Genomic DNA, 25,097 nt, shown 5'->3' on the forward strand with positions numbered 1-25,097 from the left:
TTCATTCCTTCACTTTCAGTCTACAATGCGTCTTTAAAGCTGAAGTAACTCTCTTGCTTCTTGTTTTATTTTTAATCCTTTCAGAAACTGCACATATTTTGGTTGGAGAATTTAATTCATTTACATTCAAGGTAGTTCTTGATGAGTATAGATTTGTTACTGCCATTTTTTATTCTGGTCTAAGGATGAGCACACATCCTTTGTTCCTTTCTTGCTGTCTTTCCTTGTGATCTGATGATTTTCTGTAGTGTGTGATTTTTTATTATTTTGTCTTTATCTTTTGTGTATCTACTTTAGGTTTTTGCTTTGCGGTTACCATTAGACTTACAAAAAGACATCTCATAATTATGGGTCTATTTTAAACTGATAACAACTGCACTAGTCCACACTATTGCTATAATGAAATATATGAGGCTAGCCTTTTGTATAAAAAAAAAAAGTTTATTTGGCTCACAGTTTTGGAAACTTAAGTCCAAAGTTGGGAGGCCCCTCAACTTGGCCTCTAGTAGGGCACCCCTGGCTTTATCCCATATCAAGCCAGATAGCATTATGGTAGGAGGGAGAAATCACATGATGAGACAGGAAGCCAAGAGACAAGTGATGGTCCATCAACTCTTGCTCTTTTATAACCACCCTAGGTATCATGAGAACCAACTTAACCCCTCTACTAGCCGCCACTTCTTAAAGCTCTCCATCCCTTATCACCATACTAGGAACCAAGCTTGCAACATAAAAACCGATAAATACACTCAAATCATATCCAAATCATACAATAAGTTAAACTGGATATAAAACTACATTTTTATTACCCCCACTGCATATTTTTGATATCACAATTTACATCTTTTTATCATATACTCTACAGCAATTACTGTAGCTAATATTTTGATAATTTTTTAATCTTCATACTAAAGATTTAAGTGACTTACATATCAACATTACAGTATTAGAGTATTCTGCATTAACTACTTACTTTTACTAGCAAATTTATAGTTTCATATTGCTAATTAGCATTCTTTTCATTCAGTTTAAAGACTCTCTTTACCATTTCTTATAAAACAGGTCTAGTGGTGATGAATTTTCAGCTTTTGTTTGCCTGAGAAAGTCTTCTCTCTCCATTTTGCAGACAGCTTTGTTAGGTAAAGTATTCTTAATTTATTACACCCCTGACCTGAAAATTTGCTGAGATATTTGATGAAAAGTCACCTGGCATTTATGTGAAGAATTTTCTCCTGCTGCTTATAAGTGTAAGTCTGTGATTTTTAAGAGCAAGATTATGTTTTGGTGTAGTTTTCTTTGAATATGATTGGAGACCTTTGATCTTTCTATACGTGTAGTCGTTCCCCAGATTTGAAAAGTTTTCAGTCACAATTTCCTTAAAACACTTTCTACTCCTTCTCTCTTCTTATAATGTGAATTTTGCTCCACTGAGCATGTCCCATAAATCCTGAAGGCTTTATTCCTTTTCTTTCTCCTAAAACTGAATTTTCTTCAAATAATCTGTCATTGAGTTCATAGATTCTTTCTTCTGCTTGATCAGTTCTGCTGATGATGCTCTCTTGCATTTTTTTCCTTTTTCCCCACTGAATTTTTCAGCTCCAGAATTATTTGATTCTTTTATTTTTTGTTTCATTCACGTATTATTTTCTTGATTTTGTTGAGTTGACTGCATTCTCTTGTAGTTTGCTGAGCTTCCTTAAAACAACTATTTTGAATTCTATGTCAAGCAATTCATATATTTTCTCATTTGGGGTCAGTTACTGGAAAATTATTGTGTTCCTTTAGTGGTATAATGTTTTTTCGGTTTTTACATGTTTCTCATTGTATTGATATCTGTATATCTGAAGGAGCAGTCATCTCTTCCTTTTTTTTTTTTTTTCCTGGTATTGAAAATTGAACCCAGGGGCCTTTACTACTATGCTACATCTCCAGCCTTCCTTATTTTGAGGCATGGTTTCACTAAGTTGCCAAGGCTGGCCTCAAACTTCCCATGCTCCTGCTTCAACCTCCCAAGTCTCTTTGATTACAGGTATATGCCACAACACCTAGTACCTCTTCTACTCTATACATGGGTTTCAGTGGTTGCAAGGATATTTTTCACCTGGGAGGTCAGAACGAATGAGGTCCCTCTTGGATTTGGGTATAGCTTGTAGGCATATTTGCAGTAGTGTTTACAACAACGTCTGATGTGATATCTGTGCTGTAGCCACAGAGCTAGGGAACAGAACATGAGCCTGTGTAGAGGTCAGGGTCTGGGACCTAGGTGGCATCTATGTCTGGGGTGCAAGCACACCCACAGCTCCAGTGGTAACAGTGTACAAGATATGACTGCTGTGGAACAGCCAGGGAACTGGGATCTGGAGCATCAGTACCTGGAGAACTACAGTGACTCTGAGGACTGGATCACAGGCCTACTCACTGTGGTAGCAAAATCAATATCTGGAGCACAAAGAAAGCACAGCTCCAGTGCCCAGGGTGCTCACAGTGACAGTGGTGTTGGTTTCTGAAGTACAGTCACACAAGGAGCTACAGATGTACTGAAGTGTACACTTTAATGATGGCTCAGATGTCAGAGGCACAGGAGCTCACAGGGTGGCAACAAAACTGATCTCTGTAGCCCAGGTGAACACAGAGCAACCTAGGCTCCAAAGCTTATGGTGGGGCTAGCATGCAACATCAGTGACTCTAGTATTTGAGGCAAGGGTACACATGGCACAGCTATAAGCCCAAAATATGGAATGTGGAGATAGGTAGAGCAGCTACAGAGCCAGAGTCTAGTATTTGGGCATATGAGGAGCTGTTAAAGTTCCAGAGTAAAAAGCATGCATGGGGTTGGGACAGTGGCAGATCTAATCCTGATGTGGCCACAAGAGTAGCTCCATCTTCTTGTTGGGCAGGGAAGAACAACATCTCCCTCCCAGAGGATCTCCAATGATGATGGCTGTTAATTATCCTAGTGGTAAAATATGGTGCTGTAGTCTGCAGGAAAAGCTACTGGTGACTACAGTGGCACTTACCACATGCTTGATACGAACAGCCCCTGGTTTTATTCTTAGTTTCTCTCTCTCCAGATGTCTCAGGTATGCCAATCTCTTCAGCTATTCTTTCTGTGAAGTTTCTGCTTTTTTATTTTCCCTCTATCATGTTGCTACAGGTTCTTACTTAGATCCCTGAGTCCTCCCCAAAGCTATTTTCATTCATGTATAGATGACTATTTTGTATATTTTTTTGTGGTAGGTGGGATGAAGGCTTGTGTCTCCTATGCTATCTAGATAGCTGACAGCTCTCTCCTGATCTGTGCTCTTTTGTAAAAACTATGAAAACAAGGGTCATCATTTCTTCCTGAGAAATAAAATTATAACTTGTATAACCACTCCAAAATGGCTTTACCAATACATTTTCCAATACAGGACATAACTATCATTTTTTTTCTTCTAAGAAGGTGGTTGGTTTATATTTTAAAACTGAAGGTATACAGAGCTTTTAAGTAATACATATTATATAGCAATCTCAAGGAAAATTAGGTGTATTATAATCAACTATGGAGTTTTTTAAGACATGTTCCAAAAAGATGAATTTATCCACTTCTCTCATCATGTGAAAATCAAGGCAATCAAAACAATTACTTGACTTGGTCATCTTCAAATGTGTTGAGTGGGTTGGGATTTAGAGCAAAGTTTAAAGAAATTCGTATGTGTGTGTGTATATATATATATATACATACACACACACACACACACACACACACACACACATACATACACACAAACAATGACATACTTTTTTAGTAAAAAATTCCCACTTTATAATAATACCTTCATTTTTCTTTGCCAGTTGAAAGAAATTAATACTTTTTGGGCTTTGGTTTGGATTCGATGTTGAAAATGCTTTGGTCAATAACTTCAGCCTAAGCAAGCAAGCTAAAGTATTTAGTTATAGTAATACATCCTAAAAACCTGGAGATGGAAGACTTAGGCTGAAATTCCAGCTCTGTTATTCACTAACTTTATAACATCAAGCAAATCCAGTAAACATTGACTAAGATCACAAAATTACCTGGAAAAAATGCCTTTTTTTAAAACAAATATGAGTTTATTTTAATTGAAATATTACTTTCCTCAAAGATGTCCACATGCCACAGTATATCATTTTTTAGCTGTTAATCCATTTCCCAAATAGTTCTGAAGTTCTTCCCTTCTGCTTCTCCTCCCACAAAAGGAAGTTTCTTCATTCAAATAATATTGAAAATTCTCTAGCATGGCATTTTATTAAACCTTTTCACTGTTCTCCTTGCAAGTAAAACAAATAAAATCAAACTTATCTATTACAGAAGTATATAGAACAAAAAACATCATGACTATAAAAACAATTTCTAAACTTTGCATTATATAAATACAAGAATTCTCTGGTTTGCAATGTATTCATGGAATGTTATTGGTCTATTTACCCCAAAAGGAAATACTAGATCACCTGGCTATTTAGTTTTGTTGTTGTTCTTTGTTTTTCCTTTCCTGTGGCCAAAATAGGAAATCAGTAACAAACCTGAATATTCATTTCTGTGGATCTACAAAATGTTGCTTGTTCTTTCCTGTCTTTCAGCCTGATGTCACCCAACAGCTCTAAGAAAACAACAACTACTAAACATCAATAGTCTCCTTTCTTTGTCAGTGCCTTAAACTGTTAAAAAAGAATTTTTCAAGTGTACCAAATTATATACCTAAACTTAAAAAAACAAAGAAAATTTTAATATATGGAGACCATTTGGGGAAATGATGAGGTATTTTGCACCCAACCTTTGAGGTAGTTCAATTATGGGATTTGGAAGACATTGACAGGATTCCTGGAATACACAAGGAGACATATTTCTTCCTTTTCTACAAATTTGGAGAATCAAAACATTCCTATATCAAAATCTGCAAGTTTCTCCAAATACATACTCTAGAAGAAAGCAACTGATCATTATTTCCCAAAAGAAAAGAAATACCAGAATTCTGAGAATTTACTAAGCAAATAAGAAATAATTGTAATAGGCTCTTGCCAGTGATCCAACCATGTCACCTCAAATTTAACCAGTAAACACAAGCCTAAACCCAATGCCAGCACCTGCATTACTTTGATTGAGGGCTTCTTTTTTGTTGTTGCTGGACACTGCTTTGCCAACCCCACCCAAGTAGCAGAACAGAAGTGTCAGGAAACTGATGCTACCAAGAGCACCTACAATCAATAACTGGTGATAACTGGTATAAAACTATCCCTACTCCTTATTTACACTAGCTCCCCAAGTTTCTCCCAGGGATATTAAGCTCCAGATAAGCTTTCTCAGTAGTAAATTGTTTGATAATACACTCTTCATTGGCTGTCTTAAATGTCTTATTATCATCTTATATTTAATATTTCACCTAATTATCTCCAGAACTCTTTAGCATAGCCCAAAGAAGAGGAACCTGAATCAGAAAATTAAGAGTAACCTTACTTAGGATCATAATTATAACACAATTATTTCCAAAACCTGAGCTCTTCACTTATTCAGAAAGTAAAAATGGAGGGAAAGATTCCATTCATATTGCAAACCAACAAAAATTAAATCCCCCATCATCCTTTCTGAAATCAACTTTTTTTTAACTTTTAATGCATACTAGCCTCTCAATCAGAAGTTATTTTTTAAAGTCTATCAAGTAGTGTCATTATGAATTTACCTATTGCCTCCATCTTAGGAGGAAAAGTAAAAGGGGCAAATAAAATGTATACTTAAAACAAAAATAGTAATGGCAATGTAATACCTCCTTCCCCAAAACTAGGAAAGAAAATGAACAAACAAAAAAGCAAACAAGTACACTCCTTCACAGGTAATTTCCTGATTAAAGTGAAGGAAATTGTTTTTCCTATCAGGACTAAAAACCCAAAGAAAAATAGAAGATATACAATAATAATATAATGTAAGTATTGAAGGTAAATATAATAGATTTTATTTATCAATATTTTCAAATTGCAAATGTTAAATATTAAAGTCATAATTTAAAATGTCTATATTTGGGCATATTTTAGTCATTCATTCACTGAACACATTTTCATGCAAGGTCTATGATGTACGAGATAATTTTTATGGCCAGTTTGGTATCAGAGTCAAAGAAAGGCGGGGAAGTAACATTAGGTAAAGATAAACCAACTCTAGAATGAAAGAAAAAGGATAGTCATCTCTTGGAATCCACAGGGGATTAGTTCTAGGACTCTCACAGACATTAAAATCCAAGGACACTCAAGTCTCCTATATAAAATGGCATCGTATTTACATATAACCTATGCACATCCCCATATATTAAATCATCTCTAGATTATTTATGATATCTAACTACAATGTCAATGCCATGTAAACAGTTATTAGACTGTATTATTTAGAAGAAAATGTCATGAAAAATATCTGTACATGTTCAATATAGATGCAATTTTTTCCCAAATATTTTCAACCTGTAGTTGATTGACCCTATGGATACAGAATCCATGAATACAGAGGGCCAACTGTAAACTAGGGAAAGTTGCAGCTACCATGCAGTGTTATTATTAGGGCCATATAGAGAAACTACATAAATCTCCAACTTCAATTTTTGCTATACAGCTATATAAACAAATACAGAAACATTCATTCACTCACTCAATCAATACCAAACAATTACTAAACAGAAGAAATTCTAAGGAGTGCATATACAACAATATAAAACTGACACTTGCTGTCAAATTGCTTAAAATTAAGTTGAAGTCAACTTTGTTATTTACCACTTGGGATCTTATGATTTTAAGTTGGAAAGTCTTTTTATACAGTAAAATAATGAAAATTTAACTGTGTTAGTACTCACTTAAAAATTTAGATCAACTTTTTTTAAAAATTTTAATGCACACTAGCCTCTCAATCAGAAGTTATTTTTAAAGTCTATCAAGTAGTATCATTATGAATTTATCTACTGCCTCCACCTTAGGAGGGAAAGTAAAAGTGGCAAATAAAATATATACTTAAAATAAAAATGGTAATGGAAATATAAGTGCTATCCAATACCCCCCACACCCCCGCAAAACAAGAAAAGAAAAAGAACAAACAAAAAGCAAACAAGTACACTCCTTCACAGGTAATTTCCTGATTAAAGTGAAGGAAACTGTTTTTTCCTATCAGGACTATAAAGCCAAAGAAAAACAGAAGGTAAAATGAATCTTTTTACTCTAATTTTATGTTTAAGGTTTAATTCTAAACCTTGTGTTAAAAATATTCATCTATATTTGAAAAATGAGTTCCCAGCAATGTAAAAAATGACAATAAGAAAAAATAAACTTAACATGATGTTATAAATTAAAAATGAATTTAGCAACCTGAAATTAAACTGATTAACTCCAATTTAAATAAAACAGATACTATTTTTATACTTACATCAAAAGAAATGATTAAAGTCCTGTTATTTGCTGTCAAATTCAATCAACTTCAAAATTAATTAAATACTTAAAAACAATCTTTCTCACAAGATACCTATTATTGTAAGTAAAAATATTCAAAACAAATATATGGTAAGGTATATAAAATAAATAAATGTTGGGACAGATTTTGAGTAGCAAAAACAAAAAACTAAACAATTATCAAATAAGTCAATGAATTAGAAAATTCAAAGAGTTTTATGAATTTAGTATTAGTTAAATAAAAAATCTATTAGATGAGTTTGACTTTAGAACAAAGTCTTTGACTTACTGAAATATAGATATGAGCTTTAATAATCAACTCATCATAATATTAAAAGGTCAATAACTTAAGAGGCTATAAGTTGTTATGAAATTTCTTATTGACTCTATTTCAGAGTTCTCAAAACTTCTCCAGTTGACTATGGGAAAAAATAAAGTATGAAAAGTAAATTTTCCAGATCAGGATCCAATTTTTTAAAGGCTACTTTACTTCACTTTTCCTCAAAAACAAAAGAAATGGCAGAGTAGACAAGAAAAGTAGAATATGTTGGGCGCGGTGGCACAGGCCTATAATTCCAGTGGCTTGGGAGGCTGAGGCAGGAGGATCGGGAGTTCAAAGTGACCTGAGCAAAAGCCAGGCGGTAAGCAACTCGGTGAGACCCTGTCTCTAAATAAAATACAAAAAAAGGCTGGGGATGTGGCTCAGTGGTTGTGTGCCCCTGAATTCAATCCCTGGTTCCAAAGGATAAATAAAGGTAGAATATGTATTGTTTGATATTTTCTTTAAAACATATTTCAATAATTGGATTTCCTCATTTATGTATATTTTATATAAATGTCTGAACTCAGTGTTCTCTCACTAAATTTAAGGAGCAAAAGTAAGTCTTTTTTAAAACAAAATGTTGACGAACCAATCACTATGCTTGGAGTATAAATAATAACAAAAAGTAAAAAATTTGATTTCTACCCTTAATAGGGGTTGTGTTATTAAGATACATTTATAAACCATATAAAAACATGATTTGATGATAAACTATATGGCAGTGCTGTAACAAAATGAAAGAGAATACTAACAGAAATAGCATCACAGGTTGAAATAGTTTGGGAAGATATAATTTTCTTAATTCTATTTCTAGTTAAAGGAGGTAAATTTGCTTTTAGCTCTTCTAAACAATAAAAAGATAAATATTTATATTAACCTACTAAATTTTATTAAACTAAATTATTTTAAAAGTATTTTAAGTATAAAATTAGCAAATTTTTAGTCTTCTTTCAACTCATGAGCCTAAAAATTCTTGTAGCTGTAAGAATCAATGATATAATGCTGAGAGAGCAGCATGGTATAAAGAAACACACATGGATTTAAAGTCACCCATAAATGGACAAAATTCTGGCTCTACCAACTTATTTGGATTTGGGGCCTTGAGAAAATTATTTAACCATGCCGAATTTATTTCCTAAGTGAAATCAGGATAACAACAATTACTTCCCAGGGTTGTTGAAAGAACTGAGATATCATAGATACCTAAGCACAATGTCAGCCAAAAGAATAACCTGTGCTCAATAACATTATTGGCTCCTATATTCAAGCAAATTTCCATCACAATGATATCAGAACACCAAAAGACTAAAATGCTCACTTTGCTTTACGTACTTTTCTCATTATAAAAACTTGCTTTATACTTATTAGTAAAAAAGTGCCTTCTAATTCTATGAATTACATTCACTTTTGGGAATGTTAAAAAGTGATGGACTTTCTACATCCAAAAGCCACAATACACATAGTAATTCACGTCAATTTGGTGGCATCAACAGATTCCCTGAAAGCTAGATTAAAAGCTATGTTCTGCTGGGCATAGTGGCACTTGCCTGTAATCTCAGCAATTTGGGAGGCTGAGGCAGAAGGATCATGTTGGAGGTCAGTATCAGCCATTTAGTGAAGCCCTAAACAACTTAGTGTGATCCTGTGTCAAAATAAAAAGTTAAAAAAGAGCTGGGAATGTTGAGTGGTTAAGCACCCCTGGGTTCAATCCCAGGTACCAAATAATAACAATAACAACTATGTTCTATCTGGCTATTTAAATTTAAATTTTCAAATAATATTTAAACTTCAATCCTTCAGTATCACTGGTCAAATTTCAAGAACTCAATACCAACACAAGGCAAGTGCCTATTGGATACCATAGACAAAGAAATTTAAATTTCTATTACAGCTGTTCTGAAATGTTATCATGGTGTTACAATTAAAGGTATTTTGGGGCTGTATTTAAAAGAAAATCTAGATAGTTTTGTTTCATGTAAAAACTCAGGAGGAAAGATACTGTGAATATTTTTGTCTACAACTTAATCTCTAGTGTCAAGCATATAGTAAATATTCAAAAGGTATCTTACAGTTGACATTATAATTTGGTTTTCATTTTCTTAGTCTAGCAAATACTGATTTAGTTGGTAAAGAACAAAGCTGAAAGCTATGAATACAATGAAAATATAGTTTAAAAAATAGCAGGTCAATTTCAAGTACTCTCAACTGATAATAGTCAATGAAGGTTCTCTATGTACAGACTTGACTTTTGTTTGTTTTAGCTATTTATATTGGCTAGATCACTTAAGCAAAGTTTACACCTTATTATATTTGAGAATAAAAAGAATGCTTACTTATAACTAATTATATTATTACTAACTATATTATATTAACTAATTATATTATTTTTCTAGATAGAAATTCTATGTGCAGTCAGACCTCCGTATGTATAGGTTCTACTTTTGTCAATCAATCACATTGGAAATATAGAAAAAAAAATTGCATCTGTACTGAGTATGTACACTTTTTCCCTTGTCATTATGGCCTAAACAAAGCATATGACAACTATTTATATGGCATTTACATTGTAGATTATATGTAATCTACAAATGATTTAAAGCATACAGCAGGCTGTATATAGGTACAAATACTGTACCATTTTTAAATAAGGAACTTGAGCATTCCTGGAGTGTGGTATCTGCAGAAGGTTCTGAAACCAATCCTCCACAGATCTGACTCACACACAATAATTTAACAAATGGAGCATTTTAAAAATTCACCAAAGTTTTTAAATTAAAGATTATGGCATGAAGATTTTATAAAGCCTATTTCCTTTTAACATATCTTGAAACCAAGACAACTGCTGCCATACACAGAACAGAAAAAAAGGTCTAATAATAATTTTGCACTTACACTGCCACATTTTTTCTAATGGTATATTCATCCAAATCGTCATCAGAGCTGCTATCAGTTGCATCAGAATCCAGACCCTCTTCAACATGAGACAACAGCCCTGTAGCAGACAGTGCAAATCTTTGGATTTCTGCAGCTGTACACTGAGCAAAGCCATTTTTTGTATCATCCCACAATTTATTCTCTGCAGTCAACATGTTGACTTCTGGCTTAATTTCAGTGCATTTGGGTAAACTGTTATCCAAAACTGTGGTAGATTCATGAGAGAGATTCATTTTGGGCAGTTGATGTTTCATAGAAAATTTCATTTGCTCACCATAGTGCTTAACAACATGCTTTGCCAGGAGCATCTGCAAATGTTTCTGAGTTCTTCTAGCCTGGCTAAGTAAAATTTTCTGTTTGCTTACACAGTGGAGTAAACGAGCATTCACTTCCTCCTCTTTCTCAGCAGCTGAGGAATTAATAGGCACATTTGAGTAGCCAGGTCCAATTTTCTTTTGAACGCAGTGCAATAAACCCTTTTTAATTTCAGCATCAGTAACTTTATCCAGAAGTGCATTCTTTTGGTACCATTTACACTTTTGCAGTTGTACTTTATCTATAGTAGTGTCTTTGGTTAGATTTGAATCCAAAATAATTTGTATATCTTTCATGCCCTGGCTTGTGGTATCTGATAGAGGTTCCTTTTTGATGAATTCTTCAGAATGAGAATGGCAGATTTTACTGAGCTGAATGTTGCTGCCATTACACAGTATGTTTTTCAGCTTATTGCAGTTGGGCTCCCCTGATTTCTTTTGTTTATAATTCTTATTGTATTTATTTAATGTAGAATTAGAACTCATTAAAAGAACTGTCTGATAATGTTTTGAAGGCTGGGGGGAGCCAAAATGTTTTAAATTCACAAAATTAGTGTTAAGAGTAGGTTCAGGAGTTGGAAATCCCAGCATCTGAGAGAAAGTGTCTCCTTTTAGCTTTTCATCTACAGTTCTTGGACCTTCCATGCATAGCATCTTGTCAGACTCCATGTTACTTGGCAAAGATGAAAAGCAGATACCCTTTGCTGTTGCTTCCCTCAGAGCTGGGGTCATGGCGATCCCTGCAGATAATTACTGGAAACCTAAAATAATGTAAAAATAATGATCAAATATCTAGAAAAAAAAGTTTTATGCTTATACTTTTCCAAGGGCAACATTTTCTTGATGTTTCTGATTAAAATGTGAATAGAATCAAAGTCCTTTATTTCCCAACTTCCAACATTATTACAAGGATTAGCTATTATTCACTGTGACTGGGGGCCTAATATCTAAAATTCCAATTAAAGTTGTACAATATCAGGTTAGGGGTATAGTTTGGTGGTAGAGCACTTGTCTAGCGTATGTGAGGCCATGTATCATCCCACAGCACTGTACTACAAAAAAAAATTGCATTATCACAACAAGTGTTCAACAAGTACTTGTGGATATGATTACATTTCAGAATTCAATTTTTTGACAAGGTTTAGTAAGAGTCAAAGAAAAAAATTCCAACTCAGAATCTCATCATACTTAAAAATGTGATTCAGTCCTATAATTTTGACAAAAAGCATCAATTTTACTTTTTTATGAAGTAAAATAAATTGCTCTAAACCTCCATTTCTTAATCTTCACAACCTGAACAGTAATAATGACAATTAAAATGTACTAAATAATTTGTTCATAAGACCTAAGTGAACCAAACTTCAAATAAAGACATATAAATTCATAGCTATTAAAAATAATATAAAAATGTGGAAATAAAAAAATGTGATAGTCAGAACTCAAATAATCTACACAAATCTATAAATTATTCCTGAAAATGTATCTAATATTTTTACCCACTTCACAAATAATACTCATCAGTTATCATTGTAGAAGGCATTATTCTTGCCTGGAAAATACTGGTTATTGTGCCAGATGATCACTAATGATTAATCCTCTTATTAAATAACTTTTATTGGATTTTATCAAAAGGAAGAGTTGAGACCATATTTTCTGATTCAAAGAAAAAGGTGACATAGTACCATTAAAAATTATGAAGGCTATTAGGGAAAATTTTTTACATTATTAGCAATCATAGTTTTTAAAGATAGCTAATGCTTTGGAACTATGATACTCCAAAATTTTTGTTTCAACACAAAAGATAATCTATTACTACACTCTCATATTGTGTCTCCAGATACTAGCTTTCACTATATTTCATTTTTATTATTTTATAAAAACTATCACAAATGACCAAGAAAGAAAATTTTCTGTTAATTTAAAAAAAAAAAAGATACATCACAAACAAGGTCAAGCAAGTAATAGACTAAAAGAAGATATCTACAACATATACAACAGACAAAATATCAGTTACCAGGATATATAAAGAACTACAAATGGGGTAAAGGATAGGGCAAGAAAGCACTTCACAGATGATGACATCCAAATAGTCACTAAACATTTACTCAATTACAAAAGTAATGTGAGAAATGTAGATTGTTAACAAAGCAAGAGCTCCTGTTATCTAACCACCTAACAAAAATGTTTCAAATGTGAAAAAACCACTTAGGAAAAACTAAAAATAAGAAATAGAAAAAAGATACATAGATTGTTAAGAAATACAGATGACAGCAAAAAGAGAGGGAAAAGGAATGCAAGATTAAGTGTGGCCAATGGAATATTATTCAGCATCAAGAGAATAAAATCATGGCATTTGCAGGTAAATGGATGGAGTTGGAGAATATTATCCTAAGTGAAGGAATCCAATCCCCAAAAAAACAAATGCTGAATGTTTTCCCTGATATGAGGATTCTGATCCATAATGGGGATGGGGGGGGGGGCATGGGAGGAATGGAGGAACTTTAGATAGAGCAAAGGGGAAAAAGAGAAATGGAATGAGCATGGGAGTAAGAAAGATGGTGGAATGACATAATGACCTTAAGTACACATATGAAAACACAAATGGTGTGACTCCACTTTGTGAACAACTAGAGACATGAAAAATTGTGCTCTATATGTGTACTATGAATTGAAATGCATTATGTTGTCATGTATAACAAATTAGAATAAACAAATTTTAAAAAAGATTAAGTGTGGCTAAGGCCCATTTATGGTAGAGAACTAGAATAAAATTATATATGTGGTGTGTGTATGTATATATATGCTTACACACACACACACATATATATACACATACACACACACACACATATATGGCTTAATTGATATGATAAGCAGCTTCCAAATGACCCTAATCCCCATCTTCTGGTATTCATGCCTTTGTGTAATCCCCTCTAGTATGGACTGAATTTAGTGACTCACTTCTAATGAGTGAATACAATAGTAATGATGGGATGTGACTTCAAGAGATTAGGTTACAAAGAAACTGTGGCTTCCATCTTATTACCTTTTCTCACTCAAGGAAGCTAGCTGCCATTCTCTGAGCTGTAAAGATACATATGACAAAGAAATGATATCTCTCTGGCCAACAGCCATGTAAGCTATCTGAGAAGTAGATCCTTCCCCAGTCAAGCCCCGAGATGACTGCTGCTCCTGCCAACACCTTGATTGCAACCCGGTCAGAAAGACTGAACCAGAGGTACCCAGCTAAGTCTAGATTCACAAATCCCAAAAACTATAAATGTTTTAAGCCACTGAATTTTGATATTGTTACATAGCAACAGATAACCATTTCACTTGTTTATCATTGTAAAATTTTAGGTTCTAGACTCTGAAAGGCCCCTACATATCACAGCCCCAATTCTAGGATTTCTATGAAGTCCTTTTATACCCTATTCCTACGTGTATCCTTATTTAAAAAAAAAAAAATCCTAGTCTGCAATAAGTCTCTATAATTTGCAATCAAAAGAAGCCCATGAAAATAGGTATGTCTCCTTCATGTACTGAGCATAAAATGTAAGTGGATTTATTCCAATTATTTAGATACATAATCACTGTATATAACAATGTTTCCCAATTGAATATTTGAAACTATCGCTTCTGGTTACCTTCATATTATATATACTTTTCAGTAACACAAGCTCTCGGAAGGCTTAGATCTTTTACTATATTAAGAACTACTGTATCCCCAATATAAACAAATATCTGATGTATATCAGGTACTCAATAAATGTCTGGTGAATAAATGAGTAGTTGCCACTATACTTAGAATAAAATCCAAAGTTATGCTTACCATGGCCTACAAAGTTTTAAGATTTTTAGGTTTCTGACTACATCATCTTCTACAATTCTCTCCATGGATTACTATATAAAACTCCAGAAACACTGGCCTTTGTACTAATCTTGAAATACAACCTTCTGACTCAGTGACTATGCCTGCTATCCTCTCAGCCTGAAATAATTATTGTTTTTCTACAAATAAGATGGCTACCTCCCTCACTTCATTCATGTTTCTGCTCTAAGGTCACCTGATTAAAGTCTTTCCCTGATCAATATATTTAAAATAACTTGAACCCCTCACTTCATGACTCTCCATTCTCTTCTAGTACATTCTTTTCTAGCAGCATCACTACCTTACATTGTATTATATTGCACAAAGGAATATAAGGACAGTTTTGTTCAGCATTCTAGAATAATGTCTGGTACACAGTAATTCATGAATTTGTTGACTGAATTATTAAAATGTTTCAGAATTTACTAATTCTAATTACTATTTTTAAATAAATGTATAAACATAGCAATATATAAAAAGGATAATATTTCAAAACTAAGCAGAGCTTTTTAAATCATCACTGAAATTCACCTTATTAAAAAAATTTTAAAAATACATGATCTCAATAGATGCATAAAAAAGCATTAGAGAAGGCAGAAGGCAGATACGGAGAAGGGGCTGGGTGGAAACATGGCCAGGATCACCACCATGGAGGTGGTGAAGCGCAAGATCCAGGTTCTGCAGCAGCAATCAGATGATGCCGAAGAGAGGGCTGAGTGCCTCCAATGGAAAGTTGAGGGACAAAGGCGGGCCCAGGAACAACAGGCTGAGGCTGAAGTACCCTCGCTCCTTGAACTGCAGGATCCAACTGGTTCAAGAGGAGCTGGACCATGCTCAAGAATGCCTAGCTACTGCCCTGCAAAGGCTGGAGGAAGCAGAAAAGGCTGCTGATGTGAGCGAGCGAGGTATGAAGGTTATTGAAAACCAGGCCCTAAAAGATAAAGAAAAAATGGAACTCCAAGAAATCAACTCAAAGAAGCTAAGCACATTGCAGAAGAAGCAGATAAGGAAATATGAAGAGGTGGCTCCCAAGTTAGTGATCACTTGGAATGCACAGAGGAACGAGCTGAGCTGGCACAGTCCCGTTGTTGAGATGGACGAGCAGATCAGACTGATGGAACAGAACCTGAAGTGTCTGAATGTTGCTGAAGAAAACTACTCTTAATAAAAGACAAATACGAGGAAGAAATAAAGATTCTCACTGATAATTCAAGGAGGCAGAGACCGTGCTGAATTTGCAGAGATCGGTAGCCTAACTGGAAAAGACAATTGATGATTTGGAAGATTAGCTGAAATGCACTAAAGAGGAGCACCTCCATACACAAAACATGCTGGACCAGACTCTGTTCAACCTGAATGAGAGGTTAAGCTCCCCAGTCCCGCCCTGCTGATGCTCCTCCCTCTGACCCTGACTCTGCCTGAGGCCAGCCAGCCTGAAGCTGCCCTTGAAACTGAAAGCTGCTTTCTCCTTTCAACACCCCCTTTACCCCCAACCCCTTGTATTTTTCACCAAACTGTCTCTGCTTCTTCCCAGAGATTCCAGCTGGGCTAGAGGCTGAGCACTTTGGGGAACAGCATTTAAGGGGATGTGAGCACAAGGCAAAAGTGTCTTTAAAAGTTTGTTGTGATGTACACATTTTGTGATTACCTGTTACAGTAACCACTTGTAAAACATTCCAAATAATTTCATAGCTCTGAAGCAGCAATCTAATTCCCTTCTCACTTTTGGAAGATAACTTTCCAGCCTAATCCCTATTGCTCTCTGCATAGAGGAGGAAAAGAGGAATGGACCTGCCTTACTGAAAGCCAAATAGAGCCAAAGAGTTTACTATGGGAAACCTCACTGCTCTGTGCAAAATACCAGCCAAACTAGAAAGGTGATTCCAAGGAGTTAGCCAAAAAACAAAAACCTTGCTATTCAGGTTTTTTTTTTTTTAGCTTTAAGGTATCTTCAGACAACTTTATTCTTTTTTTTTTTTTTTAATCAGAAATGACCAAATTAACATGGTGAGAGCTCTGAGACTTTTTTTTTTTTTTTTTTTTTTTTGTGGTGCTGGAGATTGAACCCGGGGGCCTCCTGCATGTTCAGCTAATGCTCTACCACTGAACCATATTTTTAGCCCCAAGACCAAACATTTTCTCTATCTCTATCAGCTTCCCAAGTGTTCACAGAATGGATCATGGGCCCTTTGATTTTGTGGTGACCACTTAATTGCTCTCCTGCCTCCTTGAAAAAAAAAAAGAAAATTATGTTTTTGCCACTGATTTTGCCACATAAAACTCATCTCATCGCCCTTTTCTGGGTCTGAAGCTGCTCTATCTAAAAGTGCCATCTATTGTGCTTTGTATCAGTCAGTGCTGGAGAATCTCGAATAGCTTATGTTCAAAACTTTTTAAATTTTATATTATTTTGAAACTTTGCATCTTTAGGGGTTGGGGCACGTAGCCACCCCATCTGGCTATGAGAGTCTATAGTCTGGGCTGGCAGTGTGCTGATCTTTCAGTTTCTTTCTCAACCCAATCCCCACTTCTAGGTGAAGTTTCTGTAAGGTCTGTTAGGTGTACATCCTGCAGCTTATTGGCTTAAAATGTACTCTCCTTTGTTGTGGTCTCTTTGGGGCCAGTAGGGAGAAAGAGAAACAACAGTGCAACTGTTTTGATACTGAATGTTGACAAGTGTCTTTTTGAAAAAAAAAAAACCAGTCTCTCCAAAATAAGAAATAAATAAAAAATAGATAAAAAGCATTAGACTTCAATATCCATTCCTTGGTGGGGGCAGGGGGAACTCAATCAATCAGGAAGAGAGGAATTCCTTAACCCGGTAAAAAGCACCTACACAGAGTTGAAGATATAGTTAGTGGTAGAGTGCTTGGAGTGCTTGGCTAGCATGCACAGGCCTTGGGTTAAAAAACCAGCACCACGGAAAAAAAAAAAGAAGAAGAAGAAGTCATCGTCTGTGATTCAGATCATAATTAAATAGTAAAAGAATGGATTATTTTTCCCTAAGATTATAAATGAAGCAAAGTGTATGTTCTCAAAATTCATATTCAATGTTACACTAGAGGTCCTAATAAGTGCAATAGGGCATCAAAAGAAATAAAGGGCATACAGATTAGAAAATAAGTAAAACTGTCTCTACTCATAGATAACATCATAAGGAAAATAAAAAATAAAAAAACAAAAACAAGCCTAGAACTAATGAGCTTAATAAGAAACAGAAGATCAACATACAAAATCATTTATATTTCTATATACTGAAAATGAGAAACTACAAATACAAACTTTAAAAACATTAATAATTCCATAGTCTTCCCAAACAATAATAATCCTAATACCTCAAACAAGGAATGGGGGTGTAGTTCAGTGATAGAGTTTAGTATGCATGAGTCCCTAGGTTCAATCCCCAGCATTAACAAAACAAACAAATAAATTTCAGACATAAATCTAACAAAATGAGTGAATTATCTATATACTGAAAAATTCAAAACATCAATGAAAAATACTGAGGTGCCCTAAAGACATAAAACAACACATTGTATTTATGGATTAGTCTGTTCAATATTGTTATGGTATTAATTCTCTACAAACTAATCTGTGAGATTAAAAACTCTCAATTAAATTTTGGCAGAATTTCCTGCTATATCAATATGTTACTTCAAAGATTAATATAAAAAGTCAAAGGAAACAGAATAACCAAAACAATTCTGAATAAGAACAAAACTGAAGGATTCACACTATCTAACAACTTATACTAAAGGACAGTGTTGCACTGTCCAAAGGCCACATATGTATGGTCAAGTGATTTTTTTTTTAAATTTTGTAATGCAGTGTAGAAAGATTTGTCTTTTTAACAAATAGTTCTGAAATATAGACATCCATATACAAAATAGAATAAAATAAACTAAAATAAACCTTAACACATACTTTTTACTTTGTATGAAAATCATCAGCTCCATCAGAATGAATCATGAGCCTATATGTAAAACCCAAAACTATAAAACTTCCAGGGGGAAAAAAAAGAAGAAAGTGTTTGTAATTTTGAGTTAGGCAAAGATTTTTTGGATATGACACAAAAAACATTATTTACAAAAGAAAAAAAATCAATAATTTGAACTTCCTCAAAATTAAATGGTAAATAAACTTTTGAATTATTTCAAACAGAAGTTTAAAGCCTTTGGCATATATTTCCAGAAGGTATACATTCAGGAGTTAGTGGAAATTAAATGCATATACTACTGAAAATCACTGAGTGCATGATTCAGATAAACTGAATAATGGTTTTGACTACTACAGTTTAAATCGCACTTATTCTTAACTGAGAATTATTTCATTTATACACATAAAGGACAACTAGTAAGAGGCAGAATATACAAGGAATACTAATTTGAAAAGCATAAAATAGTGAGTAATTCTGTAAATTCGCCTCAAGATGATATCCATTATTTCCATAAGCTGTATTCCATATGATTACAATTCTTCCACAGCACTGAAATGTGCCTTCAGTATTTCAGAGGCCAAATTTTTAAAAGGCAATGAAAATAATTAGCTACAAATAAAGCCATCTGGTTTTAATCTGAGGTAATAGAACTATCCATACCACAACATATTATTTATAAAGAAGTACTTATAAATGACAGCTGAAAAACTATTTCATCTTTTTAAAAATAAAAATGCACAAACTATGTAGATAAGCCAGTTAATTTTTAAGAGAAGTGAAAAAAAGCAACATTAAGTCATAATAGTTAAATAATTTTATCTATTGTTGGCAGAAGCTAGATTCTTCATTTAACATATATTCAATCTAAAACCATGCATCGGTTAATACATATTTTTGAGCAACATGTGACTACCCTAAATATTAGAACAAGAGCAGTGAATGTGACAAATAAGGTTTCTACCTTCACAGAGCTTAACATTCAAGCAAATGGTAGCTACAGAATGAGTAAATAAGGAAATACCAAGTAAACAGGGTTTCATAAGTGCTTTATGAAAATTAAAGTATGATTACTTTGGGGTAGGGGTAAGTTTAGATTTGTAGAAGGCAGGCCTCCCTCTGGTTAACATCTTCTCTAAAATGACAGTAACAATATAACAAGATTTGTGATATGTCCCTTCCAATGAAAAAAATAATAGAAAGCTTTAAGACAGGAATAAACTTGGTGTGTTTGTGGAACATAAGGAACCAGAGAGAGTAATAGGAAATAACAGCAGAGATGAAAAAGACTATCTGTTTAGAAACATTTTATATAAGTCAAAGAAAAGCTACTAGAGATTTATATGAGGGAATTTGGTATGACGTGACTTTTTAAAAATTACTCTGGATATTCTGTAAAGAAAAAAAAATTGTAATGGAACAAGACTGGAAGCAGAGAGACCAGTTAGGCAGGTATTGAAGTAATACAAATAAGAGAGAGATGGTACTAGCGACTTAGACTAGTTGAAATAAAGAAAAAAATGAATGAATTTGGAAAATATTTTAAGGTAGAATCAACAAAACTTTCCATAGTCAAAAGACAACTAAAAGAGCTTTCTGATAAGTTTTGTGATCTTTATTAATATTCAGTTTCTAATTGTGCTCATAATTGTATGTTGGGGGTTATTTAGATCCTAGCTAAATTTAAGCATGTGTAGCTACTAAAATGCTACACTCTGGTTTGTATAATCTTTTGGGGGAGGGTGGACGCACTGGGTTGAACCCAAGTAAAGTCTACCACTGAGCTACATCCATAGCCCTTGTTATTATTTTGAGATAGGGTCACACTAAGTTGCCCATGCTAGCCTTGAATTTGTAATCTTGCAGCCTCAGCTCCCTCTGTGTGTGCCATGATGTCTGGAACCACCATCATCTTTGATGATTATTTATTTCATGTACTCCCAGGAAATTCAGGTACAATAAGTACCATTTCTAAAGGAGTTAGTCAAATGACAAGAGAACTTGAATGAACCTAAAACAGAAAAAAACTGGAAAAATTAAACTCTTATTGTTCATAAACATACATAAAAATTTTGAACACAACTAAATTATCAAGCTAACAGATTTAAGCTAAACTGCAAGAACTATATCAGTAATCTTTCAAAGCAAGTTTACTAGAAAGCCTTGATTAACTGTCAACAGGCAACAGTATTTGATAATCCAAAAACCAATTATATTTCTAGATATGAATTTCACTATTATGATTTTACAACAAAATTTTCAACTTACATTTCACTTTAAATTAGAAAAAAAATCCTTAGCACCTTGGAGGTCCAGAAATTTTGTGGGTAGAAAAAAAAAATCTGCCATAAAACCATTACAGATAATCCACCAAGTAATAAATAATCCTTTGGGAGACAACCCTAATTTCAGTATGTTCTCAACCCAGACCAAAATTTCATAGAAGTCTCATAAAAAGCACCAATTGGAGAGAATTTTAGTAAGAGAAATCAAAGTTTATAATTTTAAATAATAAAAATATTTTATACTACAAAGAATCAAAAAAATTTTCTTTCTTTCTGATTAAATTTTGTTAGCATAATCAAATAAATCCAGTAAGAACAATGAGCTGAATTATACTGTTGAATATAATGCCATGAATTCTAATTATCAGTCTATAATTTCATTTAAACAGCATTCATTGTGAATTAAGGAAGCAATTAATTGTTCTGAAATTGTACTACTAAAAATAAAAGGCCTTGCTCTTGTCTCTAGAATGTTTCCAGAAGTGGCTTAATCTATATTTTTAGGATTCAAAAATCACTCATATTTTATGAGTTTAGCATTAATTAAACACAATTTAATCCACTGGACATCATGAAGAGTAAAAAACTATCATATCTCAAAACCAGTATGTACATAGTGAGATAATTAACAAAAAACAACTATTGAGTTGGTTCAGACACTTTAGTAATCAAGCCTTGACTAGTTACCATATAGGTCACATATTCCAAATAATTTTTGAAATATTTGTAAAAGAAAAATTTTAAATGTGTTAATCTAGTCCTTCTACTACCTTCAGCATTAAAACTGATAATATAGGTGGAAATCACTTTCTATGAAGAATGAATATTAAAGACCAAATCTGATTTGCCACCCCTAAAATACTCCTCCAGATTTTTATTGTGATTTATACTCTAGGATGCATATACAGTCCATGGAAAATATTCTATCCAAATCTACCCCAGAACATTAAATTTACCCTTCTCGTTGTAATCTTGATAAACACAGTGCATTTCCATGTGTAAAAGCAAAACTAGAATAAAAAAAATCACATGGAAAACACATTCACCTGCAAGCTAAAAAACTTCAAAGATCACCAGCAGCATTTTGAAGTAGAGTCCTATCTTAAATTACTTTCACACTTAAGACTTAAATGTGATAAATAGCTTACCCATAATAACAGGAAAAAAAAAGATGAGGGAAAATACAAATCTTTTTAGCAAAATATAAATGTACTTTTTAAATTAAAATATAAGGGAACTCAAATTTTCTAACATTATATAAAAATGAAAAATACAATTAAAACAACAAAAGGAGAATGAGTTCACAATGGTACCGTTTTATTCCTCAAAAAAAAAAATATATGGTGTTTTTTCAAAATTTCTTTGTGCCTTATAAGGAGAATTCTCAATTTATAGCCAAAAGCACTGCAGTAATTGGCATGACCAGGGTACAGTGTACTTTGTATTCAATTATGTTTATAAGCAAGAACTTCTTCCACTTTGAAAACTATGCCTAAAAAGGAATTCTCTTTGAAGACTGAAGGAATTTAATTAAAGATAAAGCCACTTGGGTGGCCACATAGCACATCAAACAGATCATACTTCAAGCAGAATTATTACCATTCAGTTACAAGTGCATGACTCATAGGAATATAAATGAAGTGTACTTTTCTGTATACATCAATTTGGTTGCAGGAATTTACATCTAAAAGTACACTATCACATTTGCTCAGTTAATACATCTGGGCTTCAATTTAATTTCAGGTGGCAAACACTGATTAATAACCTACTACCAAGTACATTACTTTAATTACTAAAAAATAACATACTTGAGAATTCTTGGTCTTATAGGGCTGGAAAAAGCCTCAATATTACAAATTAAAAAAAAGTTCAAAAACAACTTTATCAAAGCTTAAATATTATAAATGAATGAATTTCCACAACCATACAGAAATGTTTCTATGAACCTAAAAGTAACATCAAATATTTTTTAAAAATCTCCATTATAAATTATCTTCAATTTTCATTACAGGTTGTCTATGGGAAAGAATATTACCATTTTTATTAACATTTTCTGGGTATTTATTTATCCTACACAATTAAAGTATAAGGAGCATACTTCATTGAAACATCCACTCAAGACGCCATTTTAAAGAACAGTGGAAATCTTTTGGAAATGATATACCTTCCTTACCTTTCTAAATTTAACAAAGTAATATAGGATTGTATTTATGTCACAGGATCATTATTACGTACAATGTTCCATTATAATACTGCAAAGCAATAATAACTTTAGGCAGAGATAAAAATGATATGCTTTAAAGTCAATAACTGCTAATTCCCCACTAGCTGTCACTTGTATTGTAAGCAGCTCCATTCCTTGCTGTTTATAACTTGATGAACCCAATCAATAAACAATCCTAAATACAAGTCCAAACCTGAAGATAGCAGCTTCTTGACTCCTTCGACTAACATCTGATACAATGCATATTTAAAGAACATGAACAAGAAATAACTGAATACATGAAAGATCATGAAAACAGAACTACACATTACATATAATATTTTTGTGGCAGATCAATAGCAGTAAAGGATGTAACATATAAAAACAGGTGGACTGTCAATAATCTGAATAATAAAACAGGAAACTTTAGACACTAGGCATCCTTTTTGCCAAACCAAAGGCTACAGTAAACTAGAATGCTCAGAGTGAAATCTTTAGTTCCATAGAAGACAGACAAATGAGTAAATGAAAAGAAATAATCCCAGTTATGTTAAATGGCAGCAAAACTGGATAAAGCACTTGAATACAGCAATTGGACAATGAGAAGCTACTAGACCTTTTAATAGATAACTGTGATTATCTATTAAATCACACTGAGATCAGTGAGGCCCCACCTGAAAGATCTCAAATCAATCAGTCAAGTATTATATTACTAACAATGTACTCTTAAATTGAGTAAGTCAAAAAAGCAAACAACTTCTTGACCTTTCATAAATGAAAGGTAAATATTAATAGCCAATTTGGTATATATTGTGCATCCACAGTGATTTGCAGCATGTCCAATATGAAATACCTTTTTTTCTCAAACACCTTATAAGTTATGAAATAAAATAGATATCCCACACTGACATAAGTGAAAAGAGAAAAGATTTAAATGAAAATTAAAGAAAGGTTTTTCCTTTTTAAAGCTAATACTGGGTGATAAACAAAGATGTAATAAGAGGCATGCTCATACCACTGTAAGTGTACATCTATACAACATTCTGGAAAGTAATTTGGTGATGTTACAAGAGTCTTAAAAATAAGAACAACAACAACAAAAAAAAAATATTGTCTGACTCAGTAATTCTCTTCTACAAAACTAGGGGGGAAATTCCCGAAGATTTATGTCTATTCTTTGTAATTTATACTAGCAAAACATCCCAAACATCTGCCAAGAGAAAGAACTTAAAATATGATAGTTATGAGATGTTAAGCAGATATTAAAATATTTTTTCCAAGAATATTAAATGACTTGTGAATGTTTGAGCTAAAATTAAGAAAATACTGTATGATCCCTGTTTCAGGAAAAACACACATATATGCTTTAAAAGTGTTAGAGAAAAATACAAACTTTTATTTATTTGCACTCTCTAGTTTTCAACTTATTTTACAATAAGATCCAACAAAATAATTGTTATTTAAAAGGCACATATTATCAAACAAAATTAAAATGTGTAAGTCGATATAACAGAATTTGCCTGGATTAAGAAGAATTTCACATTTAAAAAACAAAAAAACTCCAGAAAGGCAGGATTAGTAATGACAGTCTATGCAGATTAAACTATGAGGAAATAGTGGCAGACCCTGACACCGATCTGAGTAAGTGGAAAATGAGGGAGAATCAAGGATACGAGTTACAACAGATTTTTTTTTAAATGAAGTTTAACCTATTTCATAATTTTTGTTTCTATTCCTCCAAATGCTGACTTTTAAAAAGCTGGCTGGCTGTTTAAAAAAAAACAATTTTTGTTATAA

At 33.2% G+C, this 25,097-nt stretch overlaps 1 protein-coding gene and 1 pseudogene across 7 annotated transcripts in view; one reads left to right on the forward strand and one right to left on the reverse strand.

The window, feature by feature from the left end:
- The window catches only part of Kansl1l (KAT8 regulatory NSL complex subunit 1 like), a 147,042-nt gene that overhangs the window by 120,454 nt on the left and 1,491 nt on the right, over positions 1-25,097 (reverse strand). For all 7 annotated transcript variants that reach the window (XM_026403356.2, XM_026403360.2, XM_026403358.2 and 4 more), the window contains exon 2: positions 10,652-11,768. In XM_026403356.2, coding sequence (XP_026259141.1) covers positions 10,652-11,739 — 1,088 coding nt within the window. In that variant the 5' untranslated portion in view covers positions 11,740-11,768. The remainder of the gene's footprint in view (positions 1-10,651; positions 11,769-25,097) is intronic.
- LOC113193043 (tropomyosin-like) lies at positions 15,509-16,167 on the forward strand (annotated as a pseudogene).

The sequence above is a fragment of the Urocitellus parryii genome, chromosome 1 (assembly GCF_045843805.1).
Source record: "Urocitellus parryii isolate mUroPar1 chromosome 1, mUroPar1.hap1, whole genome shotgun sequence".
In the NCBI taxonomy this organism is placed as follows: Eukaryota; Metazoa; Chordata; class Mammalia; order Rodentia; family Sciuridae; genus Urocitellus; species Urocitellus parryii.